Source organism: Pollachius pollachius (genome assembly GCF_949987615.1).
Source record: "Pollachius pollachius genome assembly, chromosome: 9".
Lineage (NCBI taxonomy): Eukaryota > Metazoa > Chordata > Actinopteri > Gadiformes > Gadidae > Pollachius > Pollachius pollachius.
The window spans coordinates 14,048,860-14,064,646 of NC_136942.1; the positions used below are offsets into that span (position 1 = coordinate 14,048,860).

General features: G+C 43.0%; 1 protein-coding gene across 1 annotated transcript; it reads left to right on the top strand.

The window, feature by feature from the left end:
• Nucleotides 1–97: 97 nt before the first annotated feature.
• On the top strand, nt 98–6,975 carry uri1 (URI1 prefoldin like chaperone). Its single transcript, XM_079743717.1, has 11 exons — nt 98–450; nt 1,382–1,416; nt 1,886–1,964; nt 2,184–2,319; nt 3,607–3,695; nt 3,778–3,841; nt 4,025–4,217; nt 5,085–5,343; nt 5,470–5,627; nt 5,941–6,178; nt 6,271–6,975. The coding sequence occupies exons 1-11, from the start codon at nt 355–357 to the stop codon at nt 6,454–6,456; spliced, it is 1,533 nt and encodes a 510-aa protein (XP_079599843.1). The 5' UTR covers nt 98–354; the 3' UTR covers nt 6,457–6,975.
• The last annotated feature ends 8,812 nt before the right edge of the window (nt 6,976–15,787 follow it).

The following is a 15,787-nucleotide window of genomic DNA, read 5'->3' on the forward strand; positions in this document are numbered from 1 at the left end:
AAACTGAACTAAATCATTTGTAATCAAAACCTGTCCGAGTTTAAATAAAGTTATATATATATATATCATTTACCCAGAGTACATCGGGGTCCAAGCATAGAAACATGGCGCAGGATCAGTGACGACCGTTGGATGGAATACCTTTCTGTGGATGTTTTTGTGGTCGTACGAAAATCCTGAAATGAGAGTGTGAAATGATAGCACTTCTAAAATTGTGGATAATCAGCACTGCCCCCTTGATGAATACGACAAGAACGGGTCTCAGGAATATCTGTGATTGCATTCATAAACACTTCTTTAGGACTCACAACCCTTGAGGATTGTTTTGGAGCAATATCCTTTCATTTTCATTTGATGCACACTACGCGTGGGACGACAATGGCTGACAAAAGTAAAAGGAATATAGATCCTCAAGTGAGAGTTGATAGGCTTCGAGAGGAACATGAACAGGTAAATTAGTTTCAATAAGATTGCTGTGCACTTCTGCAGTCAGCAAACTCAGTTTCCATGCTCGTAGGCACGCGGTGGAGCAGCAAGCGTTTTTGTAAGTCGGTTTCGGTGTACAAGATGCACGACTTTGTGGACTATGGACGACTGTTTCTTAATTGTTATTATTTGTATGTGTATTTACCGGACGCTGTGCATTAGACTCCCATTGGATCGGGTGAGTCGTCCTGAGACGGTTGCACGTTCTCGAGAAGCTTCCTTTCCTGCAGTCACATGTCGAGGTCATGTTTATGTAGCTGACTGGAAACCATGTTGTTTAAAGCACAGACCCGCCCCCCAGCTTAATAATATCAAGAACAAGAGTCTTCTTTTTGTGAGAATATATGTGCAATAACACTGAAAATGAAGGTTTTGGGGATGACGTGGAGATTGTAGATCCGCTCATGCCCTTCTGTTTACATTGTATTTTTTATGTAACCTCTACCAAGGGACGTTGCGCGACCCCCCCCCCCCCCCCCCAGGTCATATATTGAAAATATATGTTTTCAGGTTACTATCCACCCCAACTTTAACTTTCAAAGTGTGTAATGGAACGTCTAAATCAACATAATGCATAGCGCCATCTCTGGTCAAACGCATAGCTGTTGACGTTACCCGCCAATCACATAAGATAACACAGTAGTACGGTGCAGCCCTGAAAGGTTTGTTGAACTGGTTACTGTTAAACATACGTTATACGCATCCTAGACTGTATTAATGGTACGTACTCTGATTAAAACACATTTTTCACCTTGATCAAGAGTCACAATATTGGTAGTCTGCCTAATGACCACGTATGTTATTCTACTACATGTTCCCTGGACAATTTATACGGAATTGGATTGTACTTGACTGATTTAGGATGGATCGATTTATAAATATTTTCCATCCACAGGTTGTGAAAGGCTGTGATGAGCAAATTCTGCACTGGTGAGTCTTTTCCACATAATACAGATATGCAAGAAAATAAAGTGTCTGTGTGTGAAATCTATACTGATGTGAATGCATTCCCTCAGACCGCTTAAGAAGCGTTTTTGCTTATTTCACATTCTGACCTTTGGGTTGAATTTCCCTGCAAAGTCATGTGGTCGAACAAACAGGGCTCCCCACTCAAGATAGGCTACCAGTAGCTTCAACTGACAGAGTAGGCTGTTCAGCTGAGCAACATGCTCACAATGTGCTACCTTGCAAGTAATCCAGCAAATATTTTGTCTAATTCTTTAACTTTGGACAGATTTTTCTGATATAAGAAAAACGTTGTATTTCCCAAAATCCGTGAAGGACTTTAACAATAAATAAGTTTACGGCCAAAAATGTGTGATGATTCCACAATGAAAGTAATTGGGATTTTTTTTAAGTCACAAATAATGGTACAAAATTCATGACAATGTCCCAACAGGAAGAAGGTATCGGGGGATTATGAGGCCCTGGAGGACCGACTGAGTACCCTTCCAGACCACCTGTCCTATGATGTCATGGTAAGGCCAATCATCTTTGATGATCGCGAAGCAAAATAGACACTCGGCATTAGGATCATACGTTGTACACACAGACACGCTCAAATTATTATTTTTTGCCTCGCTTTTGAAAATGATTTTCTCTAGCGCTGCATCGGTGGCCTATGCCTTACTAATTAGAGGTTTGTTCTCGTAGCTGTTGATTTCTCCTAAACTTTGTTTTATTATCCACTACAACAGGTTCCCTTTGGGCCGCTGGCATTCATGCCGGGGAAACTGGTCCACACCAATGAGGTGACGGTGTTGCTTGGTGACAACTGGTTTGCCAAATGCTCTGCCAAGCAGGCTCAGAAAATCGTTGATCACAGGGTGAAATGTGAGTTTGTTTTGGAATATTGAATATTGGAATATAGCCTGCCACAGTATGAATTAAATTGAATCTACAATGTAACAAATGCGCGAACCATTTGCATTTATTAAGCAGATGATTTTATCCAAAGCATCCTTTACGTGAGGCTGAGAATGATCAAAGCATCCCATCAGTCAAGTGTATTTTTATGATTGAGAGCTGTTCAGAGCTGTGCAAGTTGTATTGAATTCGGGCTCCATAAGTTCTGTCTTAATGTTATATTGCTCAATACTGCCATTCCTTGACCAGCAGAGGGCACTGACATCTCAAAGCTAGAGGGGGGTTTGCATGTTTATTTATGGAAGAATTGGATGTGTGGACACAGAGAATGCTTTGCAAACTCAAAACGCTCTTTATTAAAACAGAACAAAAAATACAGTTTGTTAAAAAACTTTAACTTGCCTTTAAGAAGGCAGGTACCATCATCCGGCACATACTTTTTTTCATTTAACACTGAATGATTTTAGTAGATCAATCAATTGGGATAATGTTGATTTAAGTCTGTCACCTTGGGAATTCCATGTTATTTATCATTATATATTATATATTTATACATATATGGCTTCTGCTGGTAGCTTCAGCCGAGCCCAGAGACGAAGGAAATGGATGGGGAGCTTCTAAAACATGCAACATATTTCATAAACCCGCTGCTGTACTGCACACAATGCTCCCTGTGGCGGCCAATCATTTCGGGCTTCAAAAGCTCATATGAAGTCAAATGAGCCTAAGTAAGGATTTTTTAATATGAACATTATTAGCGCGTTAAGTGAAGCATGAATGTGCTGCCACGGCCTCCCCCCCCCCCCCCCTTTCTCTTCTCCTCTTTTTTCTCTCTGACCCGGCCCACCCCACTATTAAAACCTAAGTGCTGCAAATCAAACAGAGCTGGCCGAGATGTGTCAGGGCTCGGCTGACTTGTCAGGCCTTCAGCGTTTGACCTTTCCTCTGTGCATAGTCCACACACTGACTAGAGAGGCTCGCCATTGCCATAGAAACAGGGCAGGAGGGGTGCCACTGCCATTAGTAATAGAGGCCTTAATTGTTGTGAAGATGTAATGATCCGAAGTTGTATGTTGGCACGAAATATTCAAAGCCCACATCTGCCCTACAGTATGAAGATGTAAATTAAAGGGCAGAAAGTGGTTCATCTTTTTCTTTTCATTAGCATTTGGACCACTTGATTTACGGAACAAAACATTTGAATGCAAGCTCTGATGCCCGTGTATTTTGTGTGTTTGCTTACCCCCTTCACAGACGTGAAGGGTGAACTCGACGACTTGCTCAAGACTAGGAAGAATTTTGAAGCCAGAGTTGGGTTCACAGAGGATCTCAAAGAACTATCGGTGGGTTTTTATACCCAACTTAAATAGATTCCACATGACATATAAAGCCAAGCACTGACCTACTAACCGGCCTTTCCTTCAGAACAAAGGAAGCTACGTTGACATCCGAGAAGAGGTTCGCAGCAAAGAAACGGTTGTCACCAAAGGTAATTTCCCTTTCCTTTTTCTTCATGTAGATAGAACCAAAGACTCAAATACTTCTGCAAATTACACTGCTACAAAATGAGGTGCCCTTGGTCATATTGGATCATATCTAGAATCAAGTAGCATCATCATGCATAGGGTATATTTCCTGCATATTTTTAAGAATCTTTTTTCACTATGTACAGGAAAGCAGAGGGTAGCCCATAAACCCAACTCTAAGCCAAAGTTGGACACCGTGTTGGATTTGGAGGAGGTAGAAGAGGAGGGCAAAGGAGTAGAGGCCGATGAAGAATACTGCAAGATACTATCTGAGAAAGAGCTCTGGGCCAGGCTGGACCAACTAGAGAAGCTGGAGGAGCAGCAGGACGGAGAGGACCGGTACATACACATACATGCATACACATGCACTACAAAAACAAGCTTCAAGTTGGCTCCCGCTATACTGATTTTTTACTTTTGACATAATCACAACCATTTGGCCATTGACTTTAATTGGTCAGGGGTGAGAGGAAGCAGGTATGTTTGCGACAAGGAAATGTCTTTCATTCTAGAAATGAGGGATCTAAAATAAAAATAAAAGGTGCTGCAACAGGGATCTAAAAAATATCTAAATGAGCTATGCATGTACACGCGTACTCACCATATTGTGTTGAATGCAGTCATTCTGTCATCAGTGTATTCAATGTTACAAATCAACTCAAGGATGTAGATCAACACAATATTATTAGTAAAGAACCTTTGACCCATCACGGATTGATTATGTCAAGTTATTATTTGGATTTGGTGCGCATCACTGAACCCTAACCCTTTCTAGCTTTCGTAACCTGGTTACCTTCGTGGCCATGTATGCGAGATAATGAGTATGTAAATCCCCCATATGAATCATAAATAAACATAAGGGGGTTACTCTGGTTGCTTGACTGAATTTTGAAGTGCATGTAAACACACCGAATGTTTCTATAACTGGAATCAACTAAGACTGCTGATAACTGCAGTGGTACACTATAATGGTACACTATAATTTGTTTCCCCTCAAGTCATAAGGGATAACTCATGCAGCTCATTATTCAGAATATCAAAAAAAAATCTTCATGTTGATGCTTCGTTCAAGGCATTTTAATAAGAAAAGCGGAAATTAGCAGCGTTTATTTTGTAAACATACAACATCAATATGCGGTTTTATTATGATGGATGACGGATATTTATCATGGTTGAATAATGTGTCCGGTTGTGGTTGTCGGGCAGACTGTCTGACACCAATGGAGACGACACCACCTCCTCCTCTTCCTCTGAGGAGGAGAAGGAGGCAGACTGCAGCCAGCCAGAGAAGGAGCCTGGTCCAAAGACTAGCTGGGCCACCAGCGGTCCTACCAACGGTCTGCTCGTCAGCCAGGCGGCGCCCGGCGGTGACACCAAGGACCAAGACGAGCAGCAGGAGGAAGAAGAAGAAGAAGAAGATTGCTTGCCCACCATCTATTTCTCTCACACGGTCGAGCCAAAAAAGGTCTGTCGATGGAGGTTCATTATCTGACTTAACAGTATTTTGAGCTACCGGAAAAAATCAAGTATATAGCAATATCTTCTTCCATCCATCACAGTGTTTCTGCTCCCCCCCCCCCCCCCCCCCCAGGTGAGAATATGCACCGGAAAGAACACAACTCTGAAGTTCAGCGAGCGTAAAGAGCACTCACTCACTCACTCCAAGAGGAAGAAGAAGAACAACAACGGCACCAACGGCCACTCTCACCATGAGCTCCACAAGATCACCTCGCCGGTGGACATTTACAGGTACGGCAACACGGCCCACCAATTACATCCAAACACTTCTCTTCACTGTACCACAGGGGTCCCAACAACGGTTGAAGGTTAATAGAATTGGGAGCATTTCCTGATAAACAACCAGGACACTGCTTGCCGGTTGATGATCCGTCAGCTTTTTGGAGTGAAATCGACTGTGAGAATATCTATATCAGGTTGTCTGTGCCCACCAATGTGCGAGTACATCTAGGCTTTAGACCGCTCCTGGCTTATTCCTGACCAAGAAGGCTATCTCTACTCTACTGTGGATGTAAGCCGGTTGATATGGTGTTTTTTTTTTCAGGCTTTTTGTGGACGTGAAGAACGGGGAGCCCGTCCCGAGGAAGTCCATCCTGAAGTCGCGCAGCCGGGAGAACAGCGTGTGCAGCGACACCAGCGAGAGCAGCGCCGCCGACTTTGACGAGCGGCGGCTGGTCTGCCGCAGCGCGAGCCACGACGACGCGCCACACAGCGACACCAGCGACGGCCACACGGAGGACGACAGCCCCACAGCACTTCCACGCACACCGAGCCGCTTCGAGGTCTGACCCGGTCCCGGCTTTGGCCCTCGCACCAGTTTCTTGATTCGTGTTTTTCGACTGTTCCGTGACAGAGAAGCTTTTTTTTCCCCCAGGCTTTTTCAGGCACAGTGGTGGAGAAGGATCCCATGCCCACAGGCGTTCCTCACCTCACCATCGCCCCACCTGCTTTGCCGACGATACTTGAGAGGAAACAGGAAGAGGGCACCACGGACGCGGCCCCCCCTGTGGAGCCCCCCAAGAGGGTTTCAAAGTTCAAAGCAGGGCGGCAGAACAGGTGAAGCATTACGAGGAAGTTGAGGTGATCCATACTTTGCTCGTCAACACCCTTTGTTTTTTCTGGGGGGCTGGGCCAGGGGGGGGGAGGGGTTGTGTAGAACTCCTAATGGGAAACACTTTAATCGGCAACTCATATATGGCAATTATTTTAGATGTTTTTGTTTGTTTGCTTTAGATCACCTGCTTCTGCATTATAATGGCACTTAACACTTGTCACCCCTGCCTTAGTGCTTGTCCTGGTTGGTAGTCGCTCCTGTGGCAGAGCCTTAACGTGTGTTGTGACATGTCCGTGTTCTAACCGCTTTTCGTTTGATCCCTTATGTTGTCTGCAATATTGAGGCAAAAAAAAAAGCTTTGCAACTTTAAGATTCATCGTTTTCCTTTTGGTTTTATAACACAGGATCGTGTGATGAATGGTTATTATTCCTTGTGACATGTCGATTGAATGTATTGTCCACTGATGTGAACAGCTTTATATATGGAAAAAATATTTCTTGTTTTCAAGTTAGTAAGAAAATAAATAATTTTGGTAATCTGTGCGGTTTCTTCTTGCGTGACAATATTTAAAATCAAGAATCTTGACAGGTGTTTTGTATTTGACATGTGTATGCGAAGGAGCACATAAAAGTAGATCAACTTCACTCTTCAAAGTAGCTTTAATTAAAGCTGCAGCTACCAAGTTAAAAGACTATCTTTTCACTTTTTTATCAAGTGTTTTTTGTGCGAACTCTGATAAGAAGCTTTGAAAGTTGTCCTGAGGTGACTGCCTCCCCCTGCCCCACCTCCTCCCTCATCAGGATTATTCCTCCAATATGAAAATCCAGGTAGCATGAGACAGATTAGCCAATGCTGAACCTAGTAGCATTGGGTTGTCGAGACACAAATCAGTAGACTTAATGTGGGTTAAGATGTGAAGGGCTGTACTGGAACAGGAGAACCATTTGGATTTCAAAGACACCTAGAATGTGAACGATGTAATAGCCTGGAACACAACAGAAAATCTACATGCAGGGATTAGAGGGGATTTTAAGTGCTGTGCGATGAAGGATCCAAGCGGGTATTGTTGTCCGGACAGGTGCAAGGGCCAGAGAGAGTCACTCTTGGCTACTGATCTCAGGCTTCTGGATAAGCCATGTTGTGTACTTGTTAAACTGCACCTTACCCAGGTTATAAATCCAACTACAAACATGAATCCGAAGTGGCTTATCGTTTGACATTAACTCTTCGTCTCTGATGCACAAGTGCATCAGGTGAGCAATTAGTTTACTATTAAGTATTTTCTTTGGGATTTTTGGGTCATGAGTGTGCTGGCTGTAGAGTCAATTTCAAATTCAAGTTAAAATCAAACATGTTTAAAAGTTGTTGGTGCTTTGCTGTATCTTACAGTGATCTATATATATAGGCATATGTATATTTATTTAATAATGAAATATAAATTGCAGAAAATCGAAATCTATGTCTGGGACCTGTCATTCCTGCCTTGGATATTTGTATAGGTTCTTTCGACTATTACATTACATCGATTAGGCTATATTTATGTGAGGAATGTCTTTACAGTTGATTCAATTATGATTGACTAAATGATCAGTACATTGACATTCGGAAATGAATACGCTCCTATAGCTTCAGCATCACTTTACATGTAGGCTTACTAATACATCAAATAGCATTCAATATGACGTTTGCACGAAGGTCACACATGTAATAGCCTACGTCTCGTAAATAACGGTAATGTAAGAGTAGCCTATATTAAAACATTTGTAGTAGCACACTAAATGAACATTTATAATTACAAAAAACGAGGACAACGTCCAGGATCGCACTTTTAAAATGTACTTCCCTTAAAAGTTCTTTAAATGTATCGTAAAAAAAAAGAAAAAGAATACCGGAGACTTTCAAAACGCGGTTAATGTCCCTTTAACACGCGTGGTGTCAGTTCACTCTCCACCTGTGGCCAGATGAGGGAGACATCTCGCTTTAGGACATCACCACCCAAGTATCCCAATTAAATGTCGGAAAATTTCATTAGCGCTTGTTTGTACTGGAATTATTGCAGAAAACACGCCACTGCCTGCGTCTCGCGGACGTGCCCGCAGCTTGAGTGAAGGGAATACAGCGGAAATCTGAACACGGCTGGCCAGCGTGAGCCTACACTCAACACTCTCTCACACACACACACACACACACACATACACACACACACACACACACACGCACACACATACTCACGCACAGAAATACACATGCATACGTACGTACAGCAGTCAGTCATGCAGCTCATCACTCGTCACTGAACTCCGGCTGTCACAACTCCGCGTCCTCTACGTCTCGCGTTGCCCAGGTAAGATTCACTCTTAGAGCAGTTTCTTTTAGTTTGGCTATTTGCGGAAGTAAATAAGTTTCAAACAAGTCGTATTTTTTGCTCATGATATGAGCGGAGTTTCGGAGTGAATAGGCACGCATGTTTTTGCATCCCGTTGTCTGATTCTTGCTAAAAGTAAGTAATCTCTACTGTTGGAAGGTGTTTGTCCTATTGTCAAAACATATCAACCAAATAGTGTCATGTTGTCTTAACTCAGAGGAGGGCTTTGCGTGTGACCAATTATTCGTTTCGTTTTAAATAAAGCGGTGCACAGTGCACACATTTCTGGTCAACTAATCCTGACTTCTCGTTTTCATAAATTATTCTCAAATTTGATTGAATCCGTTATCACTGTAATTAACTCAGTTCTTTGAAGCATACATGCATTAGGGTTTTTGTAACACCTATTCTAGTGCTGTATTAATTCGGGAGTCTGTTACAAAAACACAACCTATTGGGAGTTTCTGTGTCTAACTGCAGGCCTATAACGTTGTGCCTATTTATACAGCTTGCCTCGCTGTTGATGGGTGTATTACTCAGTACGCCAATTTAAATGTAGCATGGCATCGGCCTTTTTTGTTGTTGTACTTAACTACAAAACTACGTGTGTTAGACGACTGTCCCTAAATCGTGGTCACCTGTGCGGTGTTCTTTAGCTAGCTGCAAAGCCATGCCCCTCATCCTCTGCTCCCCTCCCCCCCCCCTCCTCCTTTTCCAAATGCTCTCCTTTGAAGCGATGATGCCCCATCTGTCATATGTGAGCAAAAAGAGACCATGCGCTGCTCTTCTCAATTACTGAATTCTCCTCTTGCCAGCTCCAGTGGGACAGGAGGAGGAGCAGGTGGGTGGCAGTCAGTACGATCAATCAACATGAAATATTCAGATTTTGTTTATACTGAACATAGCCTACTAGTTATTTACTATACTAGCGGCTGCTTTTGTTGAACCAAAAACCCTTGCCCCCTGAGTGTGTCGGGATTTTTTTCTCATAACTATGGGAGGGAGTTAGTGACACTATTTAGAAGTGAATATGCGTTTGTAAAGAGGTTAACTGATTTAATCAGGATCCTTCTTGGCCGCTATAGAAAGGCCCATTGAATTTATTGCTGCCATAAGGAGAGAGGGAGCTGTTGTGAGAGAGAGTGAGTGAATGAAACTGTATCAAATGTTGCACCACAGCCCTTTTCTCATTATCCTGCAAGAAAGTCACACGGCTTACATGACAAAGCTCTGCTTGGCAACTTTCTCCCCCGAAGGAAGCACTTGTTTGAACATGGAACACATGATTTTAATTTCTGTAATCCACGCTCAAATCAACAGACCAGATGAACTTTTTGGCACCCCCACAACCACATGCAATAGGATTTCTCAGAAAAAGTCTTAGCTATTTGTCAATGGCTTAAAATCATTTTGAAAATATAACAAGGGGGAAGTTCCTTCAAATGATTTTTGGTGTGGTGTGTGGCAATCTAGGAAATGTTCAATTTGGGCGAGGGCAGCAAATCAGAACATATCATTCAAAACTCTTGGAAACTTTTCGTCTCTTGAATGTCTTCCTTGTGATTATTTTATCTCTATGATGTTGCCTGGTGAAATTTGCCCGGGTACCATGGCCCTAAGTGTTTGAGCTATGAGGCAATAGAGTGAAAAGCATATCCCCCCTCGTATGAGAACACAACAGTGAATAATTAATAACCTTGCTCCCAATTCCAGGAAAACAATAGCATATTGTAGGAACACTGCACTAATTTAACTAGCAGGGGGGGGGGGGCTCCCAAAAGCTTCGACAAATTGTGGAATGTATTGCCATTGTTGCAAAGTATGTCTGTGTGTTGTTCTGTGTGAACCTTGCTTCACATTCTGCTTCTTCTTGCTTGTTTTCGCTAAAATAGCGCCGGTGTGTGTGATGCATGAGCAGAGTATATAGCGGTTGTGTACGTTCTTGCGTTGTATTGTAATCGTGTTTGCCTTTGGGATTTATCAGAACCCATTAAATAGCCTACTTTCACCTGCTGGCAGGATGTGGGATGGAGACACAGCGCACATGCAGGAAGCTATTTTCCACGGGCCTCCTCTCCTGCCTGTCAGCTCCCATTAAGAGGGAAGGTGTCATATCTGTAGCACAGCTGAGTGCAGATGGCAGAGTGGAGCGGATGGCTCACCGATTTAAACAATGATTAATGAACAGAGATGGAAAACAAATTACATTGGACTATCGGAGGCAGGGAATTGTTTTTATGAAAATGTTAATTGTGTCTGCCAGGCTGATATAAAGGAAGGAAGGGTGGTGGTGGTGGTGGTGGTGGTGGTGGTGGTGGTGGTGGTGGTGATGGAGGTTTGGGGGGGAGGCAGGGGGTTGGGGTGGGGGTGTTGGGGGGTCGGTTGTGGGAGGGGGCTGGGAGGATGGCGAGGGGGCAAACATGGCAAACGCTATCCGAGGGGCTCGCTGATAGAATGTCTACTGCTCCCCCACGTCACATCATCTCTTTGTCTCAGCATGCAATGTTTAATACCATACCTTGGCTCCAAGTCTCTGATCTGTCGTAACCTTCCAGGCATGGCTGTTTTATGATGAACCCTGCAAAGTATTGTCGGCCACTACCGCACCAATTAGCGCTATCTCTAATAATAAGTGGTGCTAAGTGACGGGAGAAGGCGCCCTGGTTCTAGTTGTAATTATTGCAGGCGGGTGCAGCTGCACTACTTAGGGAGATGACGATAATTATTGATCTTTTTTCATCGCGGGTTGATTATTTAAGAGCATCATACACTCATCAGAGTAATCAGGAGAGAGTGATTAGTGAGAATCCACAAGGCCAACAGCTGCCACATTAAACACTTGCCTCTGTTGCCAACACACAGTGGCAGGGCGCGTTCACGGCACACGAGACGAAGTACTTCACCTTCATCTGTGGGCACCCACCTACACCCATGCACACACACACAATCACACACACACTCAGATGCACGCTTGCGTGTGTTGGTTAGAAAGTCAGGGCAGAGGTCACAGGGACAACAAGGGACCAGCCCACTCTAGACAAAAAAGCAGGTTGACATATCGAGGTGTTTTTCACAACTGCTTCGATATACTCGTACGAGGACCTCATACGTCGTATAGGATGAGAGACCAATGTCTTCAGAGTTATCAAGACGTGACATCGTGCCGGTGCAATGCCCTCTGCTTCCTCCGAGCCGTAGCACAGCTGATGTGGAGATGAGACTGGGACAGAAAGGGTTGGATTGTTCCATTGCCTTTGTACGACTCATGACATAACTATGAAGAACCCACAGTCGTTCCTCCCATGTCCGGCGTCAACAGCATGGTGCTGGCTGCTGTGTGATGCCTGAGAGACTAAAGGCTAATTCTTTTAGCCCAGATGTTTGCCTGAACACAATCCTGGGATCCTACTGGGTTGATGAGCTCAATCAATGAAATGATTTAATAGATGATTTTTGTCCCTGTAATTACAGTGTGTAAACTACTTAGCTAGGATTGCAAAGGAAGTCATTTTCTAATTACGCTGATACCCCGTTGTCTAATGGTGGATGTTTTGCTGTTTTTCGAGAGTGTGTGTTTGAGAGAGCGAGAGAGAGAGAGAGGAAGCGAGAGAGAGATAGTGGGGCAGAGATAAAGAGATGGATGTATAGAACATTTTTAGAGGATGAATGGGGAGAATGGGGATGGGGAGATATCCACACTTATAAATCACATGTTCTATATGAGAGTGAGGGCAGTGCCACTGTATGATCGTCCTATGCTGTACTAGCAGGATTGAAAGAAGATCATCACAACAACAAGATGGCTGCCAAATGAGTAACTTCATTGAATTATCAGCCCAGTTAATGTGCCTTGGATTTTATTCTAAGTCATAGCTTAATGAGATACTGTTAGGGGCATTACCAAACTCCTGCTGTGATTTTGTGATGACTTGTTTAATGACTTTTGTTTTAATGCCTCAGAGTGTGTTTGAGATAAAAATATGAAAGTAATATGCACAATAGTATTTGCACACCCCCACCTCCCTCCTATAATATGCTGTCAAACTGATTTAAAGTCGCATTGGGTAACACTTCAACTTGCTCGTAGCCTAAAATAACATGGACGTGTCAGTAGTCTGTGCTGATCGATGGCGATTTCAATAATTTATCAGTAAAATCCCATCCTATAATGGATATATGCTAAAAATAAGAGATCCCATACCTGTGTTTACAAGAATATCAACACTCACAAAACCCCTCCCACTCACGGCACCCAGACACAGAGCTACCCTAGTTCATCTCCCGCATTTGCATAGCCAGATAGAGTCAGAACATTGTTGCTGACTTCTAAAAGTCTGCTACCGCCTACTTACTGGGAGGGGCTTCATCTTACACATTGCACTTTCACGGCAAGTTAAATCTATACAACTTTATTGACAGTGGAGGTTGTTTTTGCACAGCTGGATATGTGTACACTGCAAGATAGGGAAATATGTCAATATGTTGGAATAGCTCCATTCTGTGAAATCAGTTGGAGTTCCATTGGAGATGGCTGCCTTCCTGCAGAGTCCAACCATCTGAGACTGACTCCGCCATGTGGATAAACATCTTCCGTTGCAAGGCATCCCCAACGCACGCCACACTGATAACAGATCCCGTAATATGCCCAAGCTTTGTTTCCTTCCAGAAAGAACAGGTGGTCTTGGCAAACAAGAGCAACTGTTTACACATAAGTGATTTCATATATATATCCTCGGCTGCTTTATTTCCAGTGTAACAGTGTGTACCGGTATTCACAAGCAGGGAACCAGAGAAGACACACATTTCAATGTTCATGTCGTCCACTTCCTTTACACAGTGATCGACTTTCTTTTTACTATTTATTTGTAGTACAAAAATATGTGACTTGTTCCAACTGAGAAAATCCCAATCAGACATAAAATATTCAGATTGTATGTCATACCATCCACCACTTATAGAAAATATTGTACATCTGAAGAAGATCACCAAAAGAAACGACATTCAAAAATCAATCATCCTGGTGGTGTTTTTGTTGGTCCTCCAGTGGCTACTTAGACACGTGTGTGTGAAGGGGAGGCTTTCTGGGAGTTGGGGTGGCTCGGTCAGTTTTGGGCTAGTTTTATCTCCAGCCTGAATATAGCCCCAGTCCCATTGGTGTCTACACAGCTGGGCACCACTAAGCTATCCTGCTCCTTTGAGTCTAATTCCAAACTAACTGCCCTATAGCTTTTCCTTTTTTTTTATATTCCTTCCGGCCGTGAGGATTTATTTTCTCTCAGTGTTCATTATATTTAAGGCCAGTAATAAGCATTCTTGCACTAAACAAAACCAAATTTAATCAGGAGACCTCCATGAAAATATAACAGGGAATAGCTGACTCCCCAGGAACAGTGAATCACTCGAGCACTCATGTGCTCACCAGACTTTCTTTTTTCTTTTTTAACAAGCATCAAGCCACATTCTTATCGTGATGAGAAAAAAAAAAGAAAAGAGTGGCATATATTTACTTTATCCACAACAAATGTGTACGTATTCCTTTATGAGTGTTTTAGCTATTACTCACAAGGAGCTAGTTTGTTAGTGCTGCGTGGGCTCTTTCTGTGCTTTTGTGCTTCTGCAGTAATGAATGTAGTGGGTGAGACCATTCTGTCTCCGTCAGGCTTTTGGGGGGTCTGCAGAGAAACTCTACCATTGCCTTTCATTAATCTGCCTGTCTGAAAGTGTATGGTGTTATCTTTTGGCTCTGGGTCATGGTGGACCAGCATGTTGCTTCTACCCTCTGCCTGCTATACCTTAACCGGTCAGTGTATAGACTGGAATGCTGGTCTGCCTGTCTGTCTTTTGGTCTATCAATATGTATTTTGGCTGTAGCATAGTGGCTGGCATGCATGGCAGTCCTACAAGAATGGTCAATAATCAATTCTTCTTTTGTTATCAGTCTGTTGTAAACCAAAGGCTTTTCAAGCACATTGTTATACACAAATATTCAAAAATATATAGAACGCATCTGAAATAGAATACTGCTTGTTTTAAGGTATGTTCAGATTGAATACCAATTGTAGAATATTTACTGCAACAGGCATTTAGATACATTTGTGTTAATGTTGTATATAGGTCACATTAGAAGTGAACTGAAACTATTGGTGGTAGCTTAGAATGCAATTTGCTATGAGGTGAAATCATTTCTGGCCCAGATAGAATTCTCTCCTCACACAGCTGTGACAATAAAGTAAAATAGTCTCTTTTTTTTTACAGAAACAGTCTCTTCAGTATTATTTGAGTTTGGATTTAGGATAGTAGTCATATATTCAAATGGAAAGTAGAATGACAGGACAATCAATTGTACTTCTTAATATAATACCCACGTTCTGTATTGACAGCAATAACGATCAAGAGGCTTGGTTCCAATATTTGTAACTCAGTCATAACCATCAGTTGCATGTGCAATGCATTGCATCCCTCAAACCACACCTACATGGCAGCTACCTTGACACCTTCACGCTTTACCGCAATCAGTCTCCATCTCGGGTTGAAATGGAAGACTCTAATTTTATCTGACGGAGATAACACACTTGACGGCATTGCACTGTGTTCGGCTCTCCCCCCCCCTGCAGCTGTCAGTTCATACACGTTGACAGTCTTGTATGTGTCAACAATGCAAACCATGCATGGTGCACAACCACCCATATGAGTGCGCCCTCACACTCATTAAGGCACTATCAGACATACAGGGAAATACAGTCACATTCATATACACATTCAAAGCATACACATGCACCCTGCTGGCTATCGCATAAACACACACACACACACACACTGACACACATACACCGACACACCCGCATACGATACAATCACACACACACACACACACACACACACACACACACACACACACACACACACACACACACACACACACACACACACACACACACACACACACACACACACACACACACACACACACA